Source organism: Lynx canadensis, chromosome D4, assembly GCF_007474595.2.
Source record: "Lynx canadensis isolate LIC74 chromosome D4, mLynCan4.pri.v2, whole genome shotgun sequence".
NCBI lineage: Eukaryota > Metazoa > Chordata > Mammalia > Carnivora > Felidae > Lynx > Lynx canadensis.
Window position 1 is genome coordinate 28,911,893 of NC_044315.2, and position 14,735 is coordinate 28,926,627.

The 14,735-nt window shown below is 46.1% G+C and overlaps 1 protein-coding gene across 9 annotated transcripts in view; it reads left to right on the top strand.

The window, feature by feature from the left end:
* LOC115500058 (aminopeptidase O (putative)) overlaps positions 1-14,735 on the top strand; it is a 346,654-nt gene that overhangs the window by 229,845 nt on the left and 102,074 nt on the right. For all 9 annotated transcript variants that reach the window (XR_003964365.1, XR_003964363.1, XR_003964362.1 and 6 more), the window contains exons 10-11: positions 2,956-2,999; positions 13,587-13,647. Coding sequence is in view for 4 of the 9 variants with exons in the window: in XM_030294374.2 (XP_030150234.1) it covers positions 2,956-2,999; positions 13,587-13,647 (105 nt within the window). In the remaining 5 variants the exon portion in view is untranslated. The remainder of the gene's footprint in view (positions 1-2,955; positions 3,000-13,586; positions 13,648-14,735) is intronic.

A 14,735-nucleotide genomic window follows, 5' to 3' on the forward strand; every position in this document is an offset into this window, starting at 1 on the left:
TTAACTTTTTTACAAAATAATTATTTAAATTATAAAACTTTGGCTCAGGCCATGATCTCATGGTTCACAGGTTTGAGCCTGCATTGGGCTCTGTACTGATAGCTCGGAGCCTGCTTGGGATTCTGTGTCTCCCTCTCTCTCTGCCCCTTCCCTGCTTGTTCTCGTTCTCTCTCTCTCTCTCTCTCTCTCTCTCTCTCAAAAATAAATAAACATTTAAAAAAATTAAATTATAAAAATAATGACATTAAGAACCTCAAACAAAAATAATTCCTCACAGGGGCACCTGGGTGGTTCAGTCGGTAAGTGTCCAACTTCAGCTCAGGCAATGATCTCACAGTTCATGAGTTCGAGCCCCGCATCGGGCTCTGTGCTGACAGCTCAGAGCCTAGAGCCTGCTTCAGAGTCTGTGTCTTCCTCTCTCTCTGCTCCTCCCCCACTCACACTCTGTCTCTCTCTCTCAAAAATAAATATACATTAAAAATTTTTTTTAAATAATAATTCCTCACATTCTAGATATTATTCATTTCCTCTTTTTTCTCCATATATCTACTGAAGGTGCTAGGAAGGACTTTAGATGTGAGGCATTATTCTGTTTGGAGTTGTCCTTTTCCATTCTGACTACACAATACATTTTTTAAAAATTAGTTTTGTTGCTCTTTGTATCATTTATTGTAGGTGAAGCAGCAGTAGACAAATAATAACTTGGAAGGAGAAGGGAGGTTAGGAGAAATAAACCTTTCATTAGTATTCCAACTAGAGAGACTTTGCCTGTGGAAGAAATGGCCTTTACCACTTGTAAACACACAGAAAGGGATGGCGGCTATGCTTGGTGCCATGATGGAGAGAACACCTTGTCATACAAATTGTTTGCAGATTTCCATTCCTCTGCAGTTCCATCTGTTTGTAATATGAAGGTCAGTGCTGCTTCCATCTTGCACCGTGACTTAGATGGATCTCATCAGAGCCCCGAGCTGACCCTGGATCTGAGGACTTGGTTCTTGGGGCTGGGGCAGAGGGTGGGGCTTCTTTCTGAAGAGAGTCATTTGGTGGTGTCTTATTTGATCAGTTGGGCTCACACACAGGTCCCTCTTTAAAGGACCTATTTTAAAAGGTTGTTTTCAATTTATTAAAAGAAAAACTTCATGCGTAGACCTTGTTTATTGTTCAATATCAAGCCCCTAGAAACTTTAATATTCATCTTCTCTCTTTCATATTCTACATTTATCCAGACTGAGTATTATCAAACCCTGCAGATAACTTAGGGTTAACACTAGTCTGGGGTCACTCAGCAAATAAAAATGCATAACATCCACTTACATTCAAATTTCAGATAAACAGCAAATAATTTTTTAGTGTAAGTATGCCCCCAATCTAACTGATCATCCTGTATTTTATCTGACAAACCTAGTTGAGACCAAATCGAGATTCTAGAATTAGATGGGCTGAAAAGATTAGTCACAGTACTTAAGGTGCCAATTAAATATAAATGTAACTTTAAACATTTATATGTGAAATTTTTAGGCCTATGGTATTGTGATTATGTTTTTATTTTTATTTTTTTAATGTGTGTTTATTTATTTATTTTGAGAGAGAGAGAGAGAGGGAGAGAGAGAGAAAGCGAGCTCCTGCCTGAGAGCAGGGGAAGGGCAGAAAGGGATAGAGAATCCCAGACAGGCTCTGTGCTGTCAGCGAGGAGCCTGACGAGGGGCTTCATCCCATGAGTTGTGAGATCATGACCTGAGCCAAGATCAAGAGTTGGCCACTTAACCAACTGACACTCAGGTGCCCGGTGGCTATTTTTTTTTTTTAATGTTTATTTATTTTTGACAGAGACAGAGACAGAATGTGAGTGGGTTAGGGGCAGAGAGAGAGGGAGACACAGAAGCAGAAGCAGGCTCCAGGCTCTGAGCTGTCAGCACAGAGCCCGACGCAGGGCTTGAACTCACGAGCTCTGAGATCATGACCTGAGCCGAAGTCGGACGCTCAACCGACTGAGCCACCCAGGCGCCCCATGGCTATTTTTTTTTAAAGAGTCCTTATCTTTTAGATAATTTATTGAAACATTGATTGATGCAGTTGTGTAACATTTGGGATTCACTTCTGAATAATACAGGAGGCAGGTAAGAGGTTAAGGCGGATTGGCCATGGGTTGATGGGTACATGAAGGTTAATTATACTCTTCTCTACTTTTGAGTGTGTTTGAAATTTTCCATCATAAAGGGAAAAATGAGTGTGTCTTAAGTCATACCTTTAGTTTAGAAAAATCTATTAGTGAAAGATCCTAAATGTGAAATAATTGACGTTTTCACAGTAGCATGGAAGAGGCTGCAGGTGGAGGCATGGGCCCATGAAACATTTTGTAATTGTGACATCTTTGTTCTTCCACTGGGGGATTAATTGTCTTGATTTTTGTCTTCATCTTTTTTTTTTTTTTTAAGTAATCTTTACACCCAACGTGGGTCTCGAACTCACAACCTTGAGATCAAAAGTCACATGCTCCACCAACTGAGCGAGCCAGGTGCCTGTCTTTATCTTTCCTTAGAGTAATGCAAGAATGTTGCAAGTTAGTCACTAGCCCCTTGGCCTTGTGATTGTCCAGTTGTAACAGGATCTCTAGGGAAAGCTCATGACGAGAACGTGGTTGAGTAGGGAGAGGATGGTGCCTTTTGAAAATAGTTAAACATGAAATAAAATAAACTGGTGGGTTAGGTCAAAATAACAAACAGTACATTTTTCAATTTGTTTGTGGGTTTTACAAAACAAATCTCTTTAACTGATTGGATTGAAGCCCTGGTAAATTAATAAATACAATATATCATATAATAAGTCAACATAGGCCTGGCTTCCCTACCAGGTAAGCTGTCAGCAGCTGGGAGCACCCGGTCTCTGGCATGATTCCGGACAGAGTTATTTATTGATGGACATCTTTAATGGTTTGCTTTTTTCTTATTCCAGGATTTCCTTCAAATGCTGTTGGAGAACATCCCAGAAGAAAAAAGGTGAGGACCAATTTAGGAATTAAGAGCCCGGTTTTACTTTTAATGTTAAAAAAGGATCCTGCCATTGTTTGGCTTGTTACAATCTAGAAAATTCAATCTTCCTCCCTTAACTAACTCTCTCCCAGGCGGAGGGAGTCCCAGGACAGTCAACCAGACCGAGAGTGAGGCCCAGGTGGGTGTTGGGAGTTAGGGCATGCAGCCTTGGGAGGGCCCAGAATAGATGAGCCCTGAAAGTAGTGTAAGAGGCAAGCCAAGGACACTTTGTGGCCTTAGTTACTGTGAAAAAGAATGGAGGAGAGGAGAGTTCTAGGTTAGGGTTCTCTAGTTAATGTAGCTTAATATAAGGAAATACTGTTTAATTGAAGGTAAAAGCATAGTGTAGTAATAAGAGCCTGGGATTTGAAGTCAAGTTCTCCTAGGTTCTTACATCACTGTGGCTCCTTCCTAGATCTGAGATTCAGAGCACGTTACTTCATGCCTCCAAATTTCAGTTTTTCACCCTTGGGAGGATTAAAGGATATAATACCTGTGAAAAGTAGGTGCTCAATCAATGATTGATACAGTTAAAACAATAGTCATGTTCCGTGCATCAGTCACTGTATATAGGATCTATATACAGTAAGTCATTTAATCCTTATTACAGTCCTCCACCACCACCACCATCATCATAATGGTTAATTTTTTTTTATTTTTTTAATTTTGTTTTAGACAGAGAAAGAGCAAGCAGGGGAGTGGGGCAGAGAGAGGGAGAGAGAGAATCTTAAGCAGGCTCCATGCTCAGCACAGAGCTCAACGTGGGGCTCAATCCCACAACCATGAGATCACTACCAGAGCCAAAATCAAGAGTCAGATGCTCAACTGGCTGAGCCACCCAGGCGCCCCATCATAGTGGTTATTGTGAGCCAGCACTCATTGGAAGGTTTCTATATGCAGACACTCAGTTAACCTTCCATCCAACACCGTTTGGTGCATTACATGTCTGCCCCTATTTTACCAGTAAGAGGACTGAGGCACGAGGAGCTGACCACGTACAGGAGGAGGAGGTTTAGGACCTACATCAAAGTTTAGACTAGGTTCATTCCAACCCTCTCCTTCTAATTTCCTGTCTTCATTTAGACAGTAAAAGTGAATACCCTGAAACATAATTTCTAATAGCAAAATTGGTATTTAACCTTAAAGGGGGGCATCTTGAGAAATCAAACATTTCTTTGAAGTGGAGCCAATGTTCCTCTCGTTTCTGACCCACAGATTTAACTATGTTTTTATGCTCACACTGGGTCTCCAAATGTGGAAATGAATTCTTTCACACAGACACTACTTGGACCCACACAAGGTCGTCTTCCATGTAGGTGGGCCAGTCTTACAGGCAGTCCAGATGAATGTCTTAAAGGGAAGGTGGCAGGGTTTATGCCACCAGAAGGTGACATATAGGTTCAGGGGAGTTTCCAGGGGCTGTGAAGACATGAAGATTTTTTTCTAAGTGTTAGATTTTTGCCTGCCCTTTTGTCTTAACTCCCATCTTTCACCTTCTAATTCCAATTCCAATTCTACTTCTAATTCCAATTAGCCACTTACTTTTAAAAATTAGATGTGGGGGTGCCTGGGTGGCTTATTTGGTTAAGCGTCTGACTGTTGGTTTTGGCTCAGGTCATGATCGTGCGGTTCGTGGGTTTGAGGCCTGCATTGGGCTCCGTGCTGTTAGTGCAGGGCCTGCTTGGGATTCTCTGTCTTACTCTCTCTCTCTCTGCCCCTCCCCTACTAACTCACTCTGTCTCTCTCTCTCAAAATAAGTAAACTTTAAAAATAAAATAAAATTAGATGTGAACACACACACATAAAGCAAACCAGTGCACCATACAGAATGAACATACCTCTATTATTTGATAAATTCCTTTATTTCTACCTCTTCATGTTCATGCCTTTTGATGCTGTAGGAAGTCTTATATGGGGAGATTGCATGGAGCTTAGTAATTGGCCAAGATAATTAGCTTTTCAGGAGGCTGCTCCTGAAGGAAGTGTGGTTTGTTTTGGAAAGTCTAAAATGTTTCAGATTTACAATCCTTTCTTTTAAAGCAGAGATATGGGTTTTCTTTATGCAAAAATCACATCAGATGTGGCCATTATTCCTAAGGTCAAGAACAACAATATATATATATATATATATATATATATTTTTTTTTTTTTCTTTTCTTCTGTACCTCCCTGAAATAAGTTTTCATGCCCTCTGGTAGAATTAAGCAGTTTCCTTAGAAGCTAATGCAAGAAAAAAAAGAAAAGAAAATTAATAGAAATGGTGTATTGCTGTTACTGAAGTCTGTTACTATGCATTCTTTCAGAAGAACCTCTTAGGGCACAAATACAGCAAATTTCATGGAAGCAACAAAGTGCATTTTTGGTTTGGGAGGTCTTTCTTTTCATCCTCTTGCTACTGAGGTTATGAAGTTCATTTGGATGGCCCTGAGCCCTCTGGCTCCAGGGGACCTAGATTTTACCATTGTGAATATTTATGGAGGGACATTCTGTTGGACCCATCAAGAGACTTTTGTTGCGATTGTGGAAGAGCCCCGTCTGTTTGATAGTGGCCACCGACCACCAACCTTCACCATTGGAGAGGATGCCTCTCCCAGTTAGGATCATGTGTTGGCTAGCAGGTTTAAGCTTCTTTGTGAAAGTCCCCTTAAAAGTTAACATCATTTCCTCCCTACAAGGAATCTGTTTCAGCAAGTATACCAGAATAGTTTTTGAGACTCAAACATCTTTCCTGCTAACTAAACTGAGAATCTAATTTAGCTATTAAAACAGACCGTTTGCCCTTTTACCTATGCAGCATATTGTACCAATTTTATCTGGGTCTCCGAAGGCCCCACACCTACCCCCAGAGCTTCTAATCTATGGCTCTGCTGCAAACTGATCCCTGGGCACATCTGTTAGGCACGTGAGCCATTCTGATCGGGACAAGGTTCTTCAGATTAGACCAGTTAGTGTTCAGGAGCCAGCATCCTGTGTGTCATAGTGCTTTTGCGTTGTTCTTTTGCTTTGATTAATTTAACATTATCTCTTGAGCACCTCCCATACCAGGCTTTATATAAAGGCTGGACACTAGGGGATGGGAAGGAATAGATTCCATGCCCAGCCCGCAGGGATCTCCTAATCCACTGCTGAAGATACACGTGAAACAGATCATTATGACTCTTGGGAGTGCTCCTGGGAGTTTCAGACTCCTCGGTATACAGGGAAAGGCCCCCCATGTCCTAGCCTTGAGCCTGGAGGCAAGGAAGTACCTCTGAAGGTTTAAAGTAGGAGAGTGCCATCAGCAGGTTTGAAAAATACTGGGGCGGGGGGTGGGGGGGAATTGCTGTGGAAGATAGATGTGGGTGGGAGGGACTGGAAGTCCACCAATGAGAAACCAAGACAGTTGTTCACCCAGCAAGATCTAGAGCTGGAACCCAGCAGGGGTTGTGGCAGGAGGGTTTGAGAATAATGAGCAGATCTGAGGGATATTCCAGAGGGGCCACAGGTAAGACTTGGTTGGTTGTTTTTGGAAGTTATAGGGAGGAGTCCAGCACGACCTGACCTACCTTTCTTGGCCACTCAGTTATTCTCTGAGGTAGCGCTGGAAACATAGCTCGGGGAGGGGAGATTTGTCTCAGGAACCAGTATGGGGCAGAGAGAGTAAAAGGGAGAGGATTTGAAGGTGGAGGGAGGAAGGTGAGGAGCTGTGTTTCACACATCTTCAACGTGAGATTTCTGTTTAAATGCTAATGTTTTATGAGACCAAGGGAAGAAAAAGCTGAAAGGGCTTAGAAGGAAATCCAAACGGATCCTAGGTGCCAACCAGCCCTGATACAAGAGCACCCTGCCCACCTGATACTGCAGCCGTATCAACAGTGGGTCTCATCAATTATTATGTCTGTGTGTGCATGTTCCTATGTTTGGTTTAATTCACTACCCTTCCTCCCCCACAGAGCTAGGGAGTACTTGCTTATAAATGTGACTTCAGCAATCTTCATTATCTACCCGAGCACAAATGACTCCTTTTGATCAAGAAACAAGTAACCATGTGCACGGTTCTGAGATGCACACTATTTGTATCTACCGTAGAGAGAAAACTTAAAGACAAATTATCGGGGTACCTGGGTGGTTCCATTGGTTGGGTGTCCAACTCTTGACTTCAGCTCAGGTCATGATCCCAGGTTTGCAGAACTGAGCCCTGCATTGGGCTCTGTGCGGACAATGTGGAGCCTTCTTGGGATTCTCTCTCTCCCTCTGCCCCTCTGCCCTGCTCACGCTCCCTGTCTCTCTAAAATAAAAAAATTTTAAAAACCAGAACATAAATTACTAAAATTTGAAAATCCATGCAGAATGCCAGTCATGTGCCAAACAAGGGCATTTCCATTTTAGACCAGAGCACTGAGGGTCCCGGTGCTTGAGTGCATCTAGTACCTGCACTTCCAAAGTCTGTCCCATCTGTAGTTTAGTTCACGTGAAATTTGCAAGGGGCTTTAGAAAGTTGCGCAACTTGTGCTTTCCTTTAGAGATATGGAGAGTGTGTGATCTTTGGAACCTCAAGAGGCTGCAGGTGGGAGCCAGAGTGATAAAGACATCTCTTCTGGTCAGCAACAAGCTGAGAGGCACAAGTGGCAGAAACAGCTGATGGTCAGCCCACCCAGCCTCGTCACTCCGCCCTCAGATATCAACTGAACAAGCAATACCACAAGCGCAATACCATTTTCACACAAGCCTGGGTCTATTTCTATGCATGTTAACCTCACAGAGAGAAGAGCCATTGCCTTTAAACTTTCTCAGCTTTAAACACAGCTTATTTCTCTAGCCAGCATTATGCCAGGGAGTCCAGCATATTCTTTCCCCTGCCGTGTTAACTATGTGTGACCACATTTATAGCTCAGAGGGACTGGAGACAGACGCCTGAAATGCAGAGTTGCCTTACAGGATGTAGGAGTACAGAGAGGGAACTCTCCCAGCCGGAGGGTGAAACAACGTGCTGTTCCAGATATCCAGGAGGCCTGGGTAATGAGGCAGAAGTACCGCCCCCTAGTACAAATATGGGGGCATGCATCGTGGGCCTGTGTACTTTTAGCTATCTGTATAAAATCAATTTCCATAGTGATCAGACATGCAGAAGAGTAATTTCCTGTAAGTCCTGGGTCCCAGCGAAGTGGAAATGCTTCTGCTTGTTGTTGTGATGCTTTAAGCCACATGATCTCAGAGGGGAAACATTCACCACTGGCTTAGACTCAGTGTCTTGATTTGAAAAAGCCAACTTTTGCTTTACCATGGCTGTATATCCAAGTCCAGACCTAAAAATTCACCGGCACTGTCACCTCAATAATTATGACAAAACAGCAAAAACTACATAATTGTCACTTTTTCCCTCCAAACATGCAGTCCATTTCTTCCTTGCAAATGAAGCATTATTGGGGCACCTGGCTGGCTCAGTCGGTAGATCTCTTGATCTTGGGGTTGTGAGTTCAAGCCCCATGTTGGGCAGTGAGCCTACTTAAAAAAAAGTAGGCATTAATCACACATCCCTTATAACTTCTTTGGGAGGTAAAGCCACTTCTAGTACCTTAAAAAAATAATGGTTTTTTTAGCAGCTGGAGTTACTGCTTTCATCTTCCTCTCATAGTTCAGCGTCCCATTCCCCATTAGCAATTCCCAAATACGCATCAGTGCGGTTTGACATCTGCATGGCACTGGGAGTCGAGAAACCTGGGTCTTTTCTTTGGCCCTTTGGCCCAACTTTGGCCAGTCTTCTCATGCTGCAGTTTCTCCATCTGCTAGAAGCCACACACAACAATTGACACCCACTTCACAAGGATATTATGAGGAATGAAGTGATAATGGTTATAAGATGCTTTGAACCTTTCCAAAGGAAAGTGATCTGAAAACACATGTTCTTTTCATTCATGGAAGAGTGTCTTTTGCCCCTGGATGCAGCTGAACAATGAACTCTCCTGCCCTCGCACTTTTGCCCCTCCTAAGGGTCTCTCCATCTCTTCAGAACTGAAATCGAAGGGCAGACAAACAGGGTGACTACAGCAGGGGCCAGGCCACCTTCAGCAGGAGAGACATGAGCAAGAAGGCAGGAGTGTTGGGAGCAAGCACAGGCCCTTCTTTTCCACAGATTTGCCTGCACCGAAAGTCACGACCAACATATCACGATGCCTAGGTTCAGCATAGAAAGAAAAGCGGGGGCTTTGTAGCCAGGCAGCATAGACTTGGATCCCAGCTCTTCAAGTACCATCTGTGTGGCCTTGGATAAATCCCTTAACTTCTTGGAATTTGTATTTTCTCATCTCTGAGATGGGGATAATAGTATTGGTCTTGCACAAATGTTGTAAAGCGTAAATGAGATTTTCGCTACAGTGCCTGGTACATAGTAGGTGTTCAATAAATAGTAGCTGCTACTTTTATGCCTTTACTTGATAGTGGACAGAGGAGTTCTTATTTGCTTTGTTTTTGGTGCCATGGTATAGTAGTACCTGTGTGTGCAAATACTAAATATGGCAAAGCAAAATTTGCCTTAATACTTTCCAACGGAATAAACCCACACAGCTGGCCTGGTCCGTTGTTCAGGTTGTAGACCGTAGCACAAATTGTTCACCAGCATGTGTATTCATTCCATGGGGCATCATCCTGCAGAGAGCAATGGGGCCCAGTGTCTGCACGTGGTCTCTCACTCATCCAGTGCCACCCTCCACATCCATCCCCAGCACACCACGTCTGTCTAATCCTCCTCACATAGCCTCTCATGTGAACACATTCACAGCCTCCACTTTGGCCTCCCTGCCTCCAGCCTCTTTTCCCTCAGGTACTCTTCCTCGACTCCATTTTGTTTGTGCCATTCTGTAGCCATATTCAGTGCCTCTTTGATGAAGCCCAGGCCCAGGGACAGGGTTTCAGCGTTCTCACAGGTTACCCCTTTTGTTCCCTCACCTCATTCCGTGTGCCAGCCCAGGTGACCATGGCTTTGCGCTTTCCTGCTTCAGCTCCCTTTACCTGCATGCACTTTCCTTCTCTTTTACTGGTCCTGCTCCATCACTGGGCACAGCACAGCCTTCCTCCATGACATGGTCCAAGCTTTGCTTCCTTTAAGAAGACTCCTGGCTTGCCTGAGTGGTGCAGTCAGTTAAATCAAACTCTTGATTTCGTCATGATCTCACGGTTTGTGGGATCGAGCCCCGTGTAGGGCTCTGCACTGACAGCACAGAGCCTGCTTGGGACTCTCTCTTTCCCTCTCTCTCTGCCAGCAGCCTGCTTGCATGAGCATACTCTGTCTCTCAATATAAATAAATAAGCTTCAAAAAAAAGGTCCCCTAACACACCTCCCACTGTCCTCCTTCTAGCTGTCGCACCTGATGCAGCTGGTGCCCCTTCCACACATAGTCCCACCTCTCCGCGCAGGCCCTGGCAGCACGGTGACTATGTCTGTTGTGTGTCCCTACCAGACAGGCCCCAAGGTTTCCGATCTGAGCCTTCCCCAGAACCCTGTGCCCTATAGATCTATGCAGGGAATGAATGCCTGCAGGCAGGAGGCACTGCCTGTCCTTCAGTTTTCTCTGGTGAAGACTGGGCCTTGCTCAGTAGCATTCCAGGACTGAACTCCTCAGCCCCTCCCCATGCCACCCCTAACAACGTGTTTTTAAGCTAAAATTCCCTGAAGGAAATTTATGTCCGTGCTCTTACTCCTCCACGGGGAGGCACAACAGCTGTTCGCCATCTTTTGTAAAATCACTCAAAAATGGCCATGAAGTCACTCCCAGACTTCTCTTCTTCAGGACATTTAATCCCAGTTCCCTTGACCTCCCTTGCGGATCCAATGCACTCGGCCCTTTGATCCTCACTACCACTCTTGTCTAAATCCTTTCTAAATTCCCTGTCTTCCTCTCAAGTTGTGCAAGGTTTAAGAATGCCTGTTTTTCTAGAATGCCACAGCACAACAGAGCTCAGGTCAGAGTGAGCCTCTTGCTTTGGCTTTCCTGAGTTCGCTGGAAGGATGGCAACAGGAGCTTTTGGCCCCAGGGCTCCTGACCCAGGAAAGGAAGCAGATGAATGGGCGGCTTAGGAGAAGCTTCAGCAAAGCTTCTGGGAAGGAAGGACAGGAAGAAAGCAGGCATGCCTCTCAATCAGGACAGACAACTTAGAGCACCAGCAGATCCCCCCCACAGTTGTTGAGGCCCCAGGGCAGGAACCCAGCACCACCAAATGACCCGCCCTCCTGAGTGCCAGACAAGGTGGGAGTGGTCTGCATTTGTTCCAAACGAGCAGGCCTTGCATGGAGCACCTTGTCTTCAGTGGAAATTATACAGTCTCTGCCTTTGCAGCCCCTCACATTTCCTTAGAAAATAAGACCACTTTGAGTTTCCTCAGATACTTCTCCAAGAGGCCCCTTCAGCCCTGCCTACTCCCCCCAGCAGATCAATCAGGCCTGTTACAGGCATTTCCAGCACTGCTCCGTGCCACCAACCAAGCTCAAAAAGGAACAGTGACCTGGATTTAAGGTGTTCTGGGAGCCACCTCCTCTCTTCCAGTCATCCACCCACCCCTGCCCCATGTGCTGCACACACACACACAGGCACATGAGTGCACACGTGCATGCACACACATCTCTACACTCTCATGGTCATGAGGGGGAGCTTGGCCACTCACACCTGGATTGATGCTGCTAACTGGCCACAAAGAGGTGGGGCAAGGCTCGGGGACAGTGGCACCCGGTGGTACCTGCACACGAGGCACATCCAATAATTCCACTGAGTCTGGGAACCTGGATGAGCCCAGGGTGAGCAGCCTTGGGAGGTCGTCACTCTCCCCTTCTCCACCGCTGGCCTCTCCCCTTCCCCTGCTGTTCATCCCACAGATGGACATCACCTTGAAAATGAATCCAAACCGCTTTGTCTGTGTAGTCCCTCTTGCCCCCTGTTTTGTTTGGAAATACCAACAGCTGAGCCCTTCGGCAACCTTGGCTTTTGCCCTGGCCCCGGGAAGACCAAGGCACCCAGCGACTTGCTTCTCACTGGGGAAGAAAAAAGAAGTGAAAATATCAGCCCGGCCCCCTCTTCCCCACCCCCACCCACTTTTCCCTCCTCCCTTTCCCACCACTTCCCAGCCTGGGAGGTGAAAGGAGCGCTGGACTTCAGTACCTTCACAATGCAGACAGCACTGTATCTTTCCACAGCTTCTCTGCAACCCCTAAAGGGAGGGAGGAAAGGGATATTCTATATATATATATACAGTTTTTTAACGTTTTGGAGCCTAACACCTTGGGAATCTCTTACTGGGAAAGGTAATTTTTAAATTAAAAGGGAATATTTTTTATTGAGTCCACTGTGAAATGTGTTTTCACTCATTCCAATAAAAAATACCAGTGGGAATCGTCTTACACCAGGAACTGGTCTCCGTTCTGGATTTAGAGAAGTGAGTAAAACAGACATTAGACCCTGATCTCAGAGAGCTTCAACCCAGCAAGGGGACAGGTAAAGGGCAAGTGGTTAAATAAATGACAGTTACAAACTGATGAATGCTGTGGTGCAGGGGACAGGGAGCACAGTGGGTGTCACACACAGCCTGGGAGAGGGCTTGGGAAAGGCCTCTGCGAGCAGAGATACGGGGCATGAGTGGGAGTTATCTAGAAGCGGGCTGGGGTTGCTTTAAACGTCATTAGCCCAGGAAGACAGGAAGACACAACCTAAGGTCTCTTGACCCTAAATATACTGGATATTTCACAAATGTAAGGAGTATTCAATCAGCAGGACCTGAAACCAAAAGAATTTCAGCTGGGGCGCCTGGGTGGCTCAGTCGGTTGAGCGGCCGACTTCAGCTCAGGTCATGATCTCACGGTCCGTGAGTTCGAGCCCTGCGTCGGGCTCTGTGCTGACAGCTTGGAGCCTGGAGCCTGTTTCAGATTCTGTGTCTCCCTCTCTCTCTGCCCCTCCCTCGCTCATTCTCTTTCTCTCTCCATCTCTGAAAAATGAATAAACGTAAAAAAAAAAAAAGAATTTCAGCTGACTTTGGGTCAGACTTAACAAGCAACTGTAATGTTTCAAATAAAGCAGAATGTGGGCCTGCTTAAAACAGAGGCGTGGAAACCGTGTGCACTCCTGCAGCCAAGCCCGTCTGTGCTCTGACGGTGAATTGCACCATTTATGCCTGTCACAGCCCCTCGTCACGATAAAGTTCAAATGTCACTTTGGTGTACTTAGTGCTACAGCATTCGGATTTCACTGTGCCGTCAGCTCTGGGGGAAGTGGTCACGCCTGATGTGTCCTGTGGACATGCTCTATCGTCCCTGAATCGGTACTCCCAACCAAACAGTTCCTGCCAAGGCATTGAGAGCACCTACAATGGTGTGCCTCTGATGTTTAGATTTCATGGTGCACCTTCCTATTGACCGAAGCTGTCCTGAGTGTGGCTGGGTACCCCCCTGCGCTTTAACCTGGGACAGCGTTGCTTTCTCCAGAGAGCAGCTACCTCTCTGGAAGACAGATGCTGTGAGGTACCATAGAAACGTGCTATGTAATAAGTGCTCTGTACCTTTTTAATCCTTTCCTTTTCATTTTATTTTTAAAGGCTTGAGTTGTCTGTGGAGAACATCTTCCGAGACTGGCTTGAGAGTTCTGGAATACCCCAGGTGAGCCCAACATTGCTGCTCAGGAGAGTCTGTGGAGGATAGTAAAGGTTGCTGCTTGGTGTATTGCTTAGGACAGTGATTTACTTATGTGTGTAAATATAAAATTAATCATCTGGCTGAGTTGGAGTATCCCTGAGTCGGGAAAATGACAGTCTCCCACCCTTGTCGGCCTGCCATCATGACATGTGCCTCTGGCCTCTGCCTCAAGTGGTGCTGTAGGAGGGCGCCTGGTTGACCTTGAGCGGTGTGTTAAATGAGATCTTGCAAAGTGTGGTGTATGTTTTGGGTGCTGTCACCAGGCAGCACTTCGAGGCTACCAGTGGGTTGAGCAGGTGGCCTCCAGCTCTGCTCTTTGGACACAGCCGGATGAAGGAGTGAGCCGGCTCGCCTGCAGCTCTCCTCTGACCTGTTGTGCCCACATTCCCCATCATTTCCCCGGTGCAGCTAGCTCCTCAGCTTCCTCCTCTGGCTCTGCATCCCTGCCTCAAGCTGGTCCTATCTGCATGCGCTATTTAGATTCATCTCTCTGTCTTAGGGACCAGGACCTGCCCCTCCTGAAGGTTCTGCTGTCTCCTCCTCTTTCGGCCCATGGGCACCTCTGTGGGAGAGACTTTCCCACCCAGCCCCAGCTCCACAGGAAGCTACCTGGCTTGAGGCCTCCTCTCTCTCCACTCTTCCCAGGTCCTGTGCTTCCTGGAGCCTGAAGGGCAGCCCCCGAGTGCTGACCCTCACTAGAGCATGGGCCCTGGGAAGTCGAGGGAGGTATCCTGCGTGGGGCTGGTCAAAGGACTCTGCAGGCCTGGAGCTTCCCAATCTGGGCTGGTCCCCCAAGCAGCTGCAGACCCATCACAGTGGGCCCTAGTGTCTGGGAGTGGACCCCCATGGCTGTGAGAAACTCTGCCCTGGGTCCAGGCAAGCAGCCCCCTTAGCTTGCTCGTTTCTAGTTTCATGGCTGGTTATATGAGCTTCCCCTTGGGAGTGTCTGAATGTCAATGAATGTCTGTGAACCATGAAATTAAGGAACAGGAGGGGCTGCTCTCCATTACCTTTTCATCCTCTCTTTGCATCTTTGTCCTTTCTGTCCCACG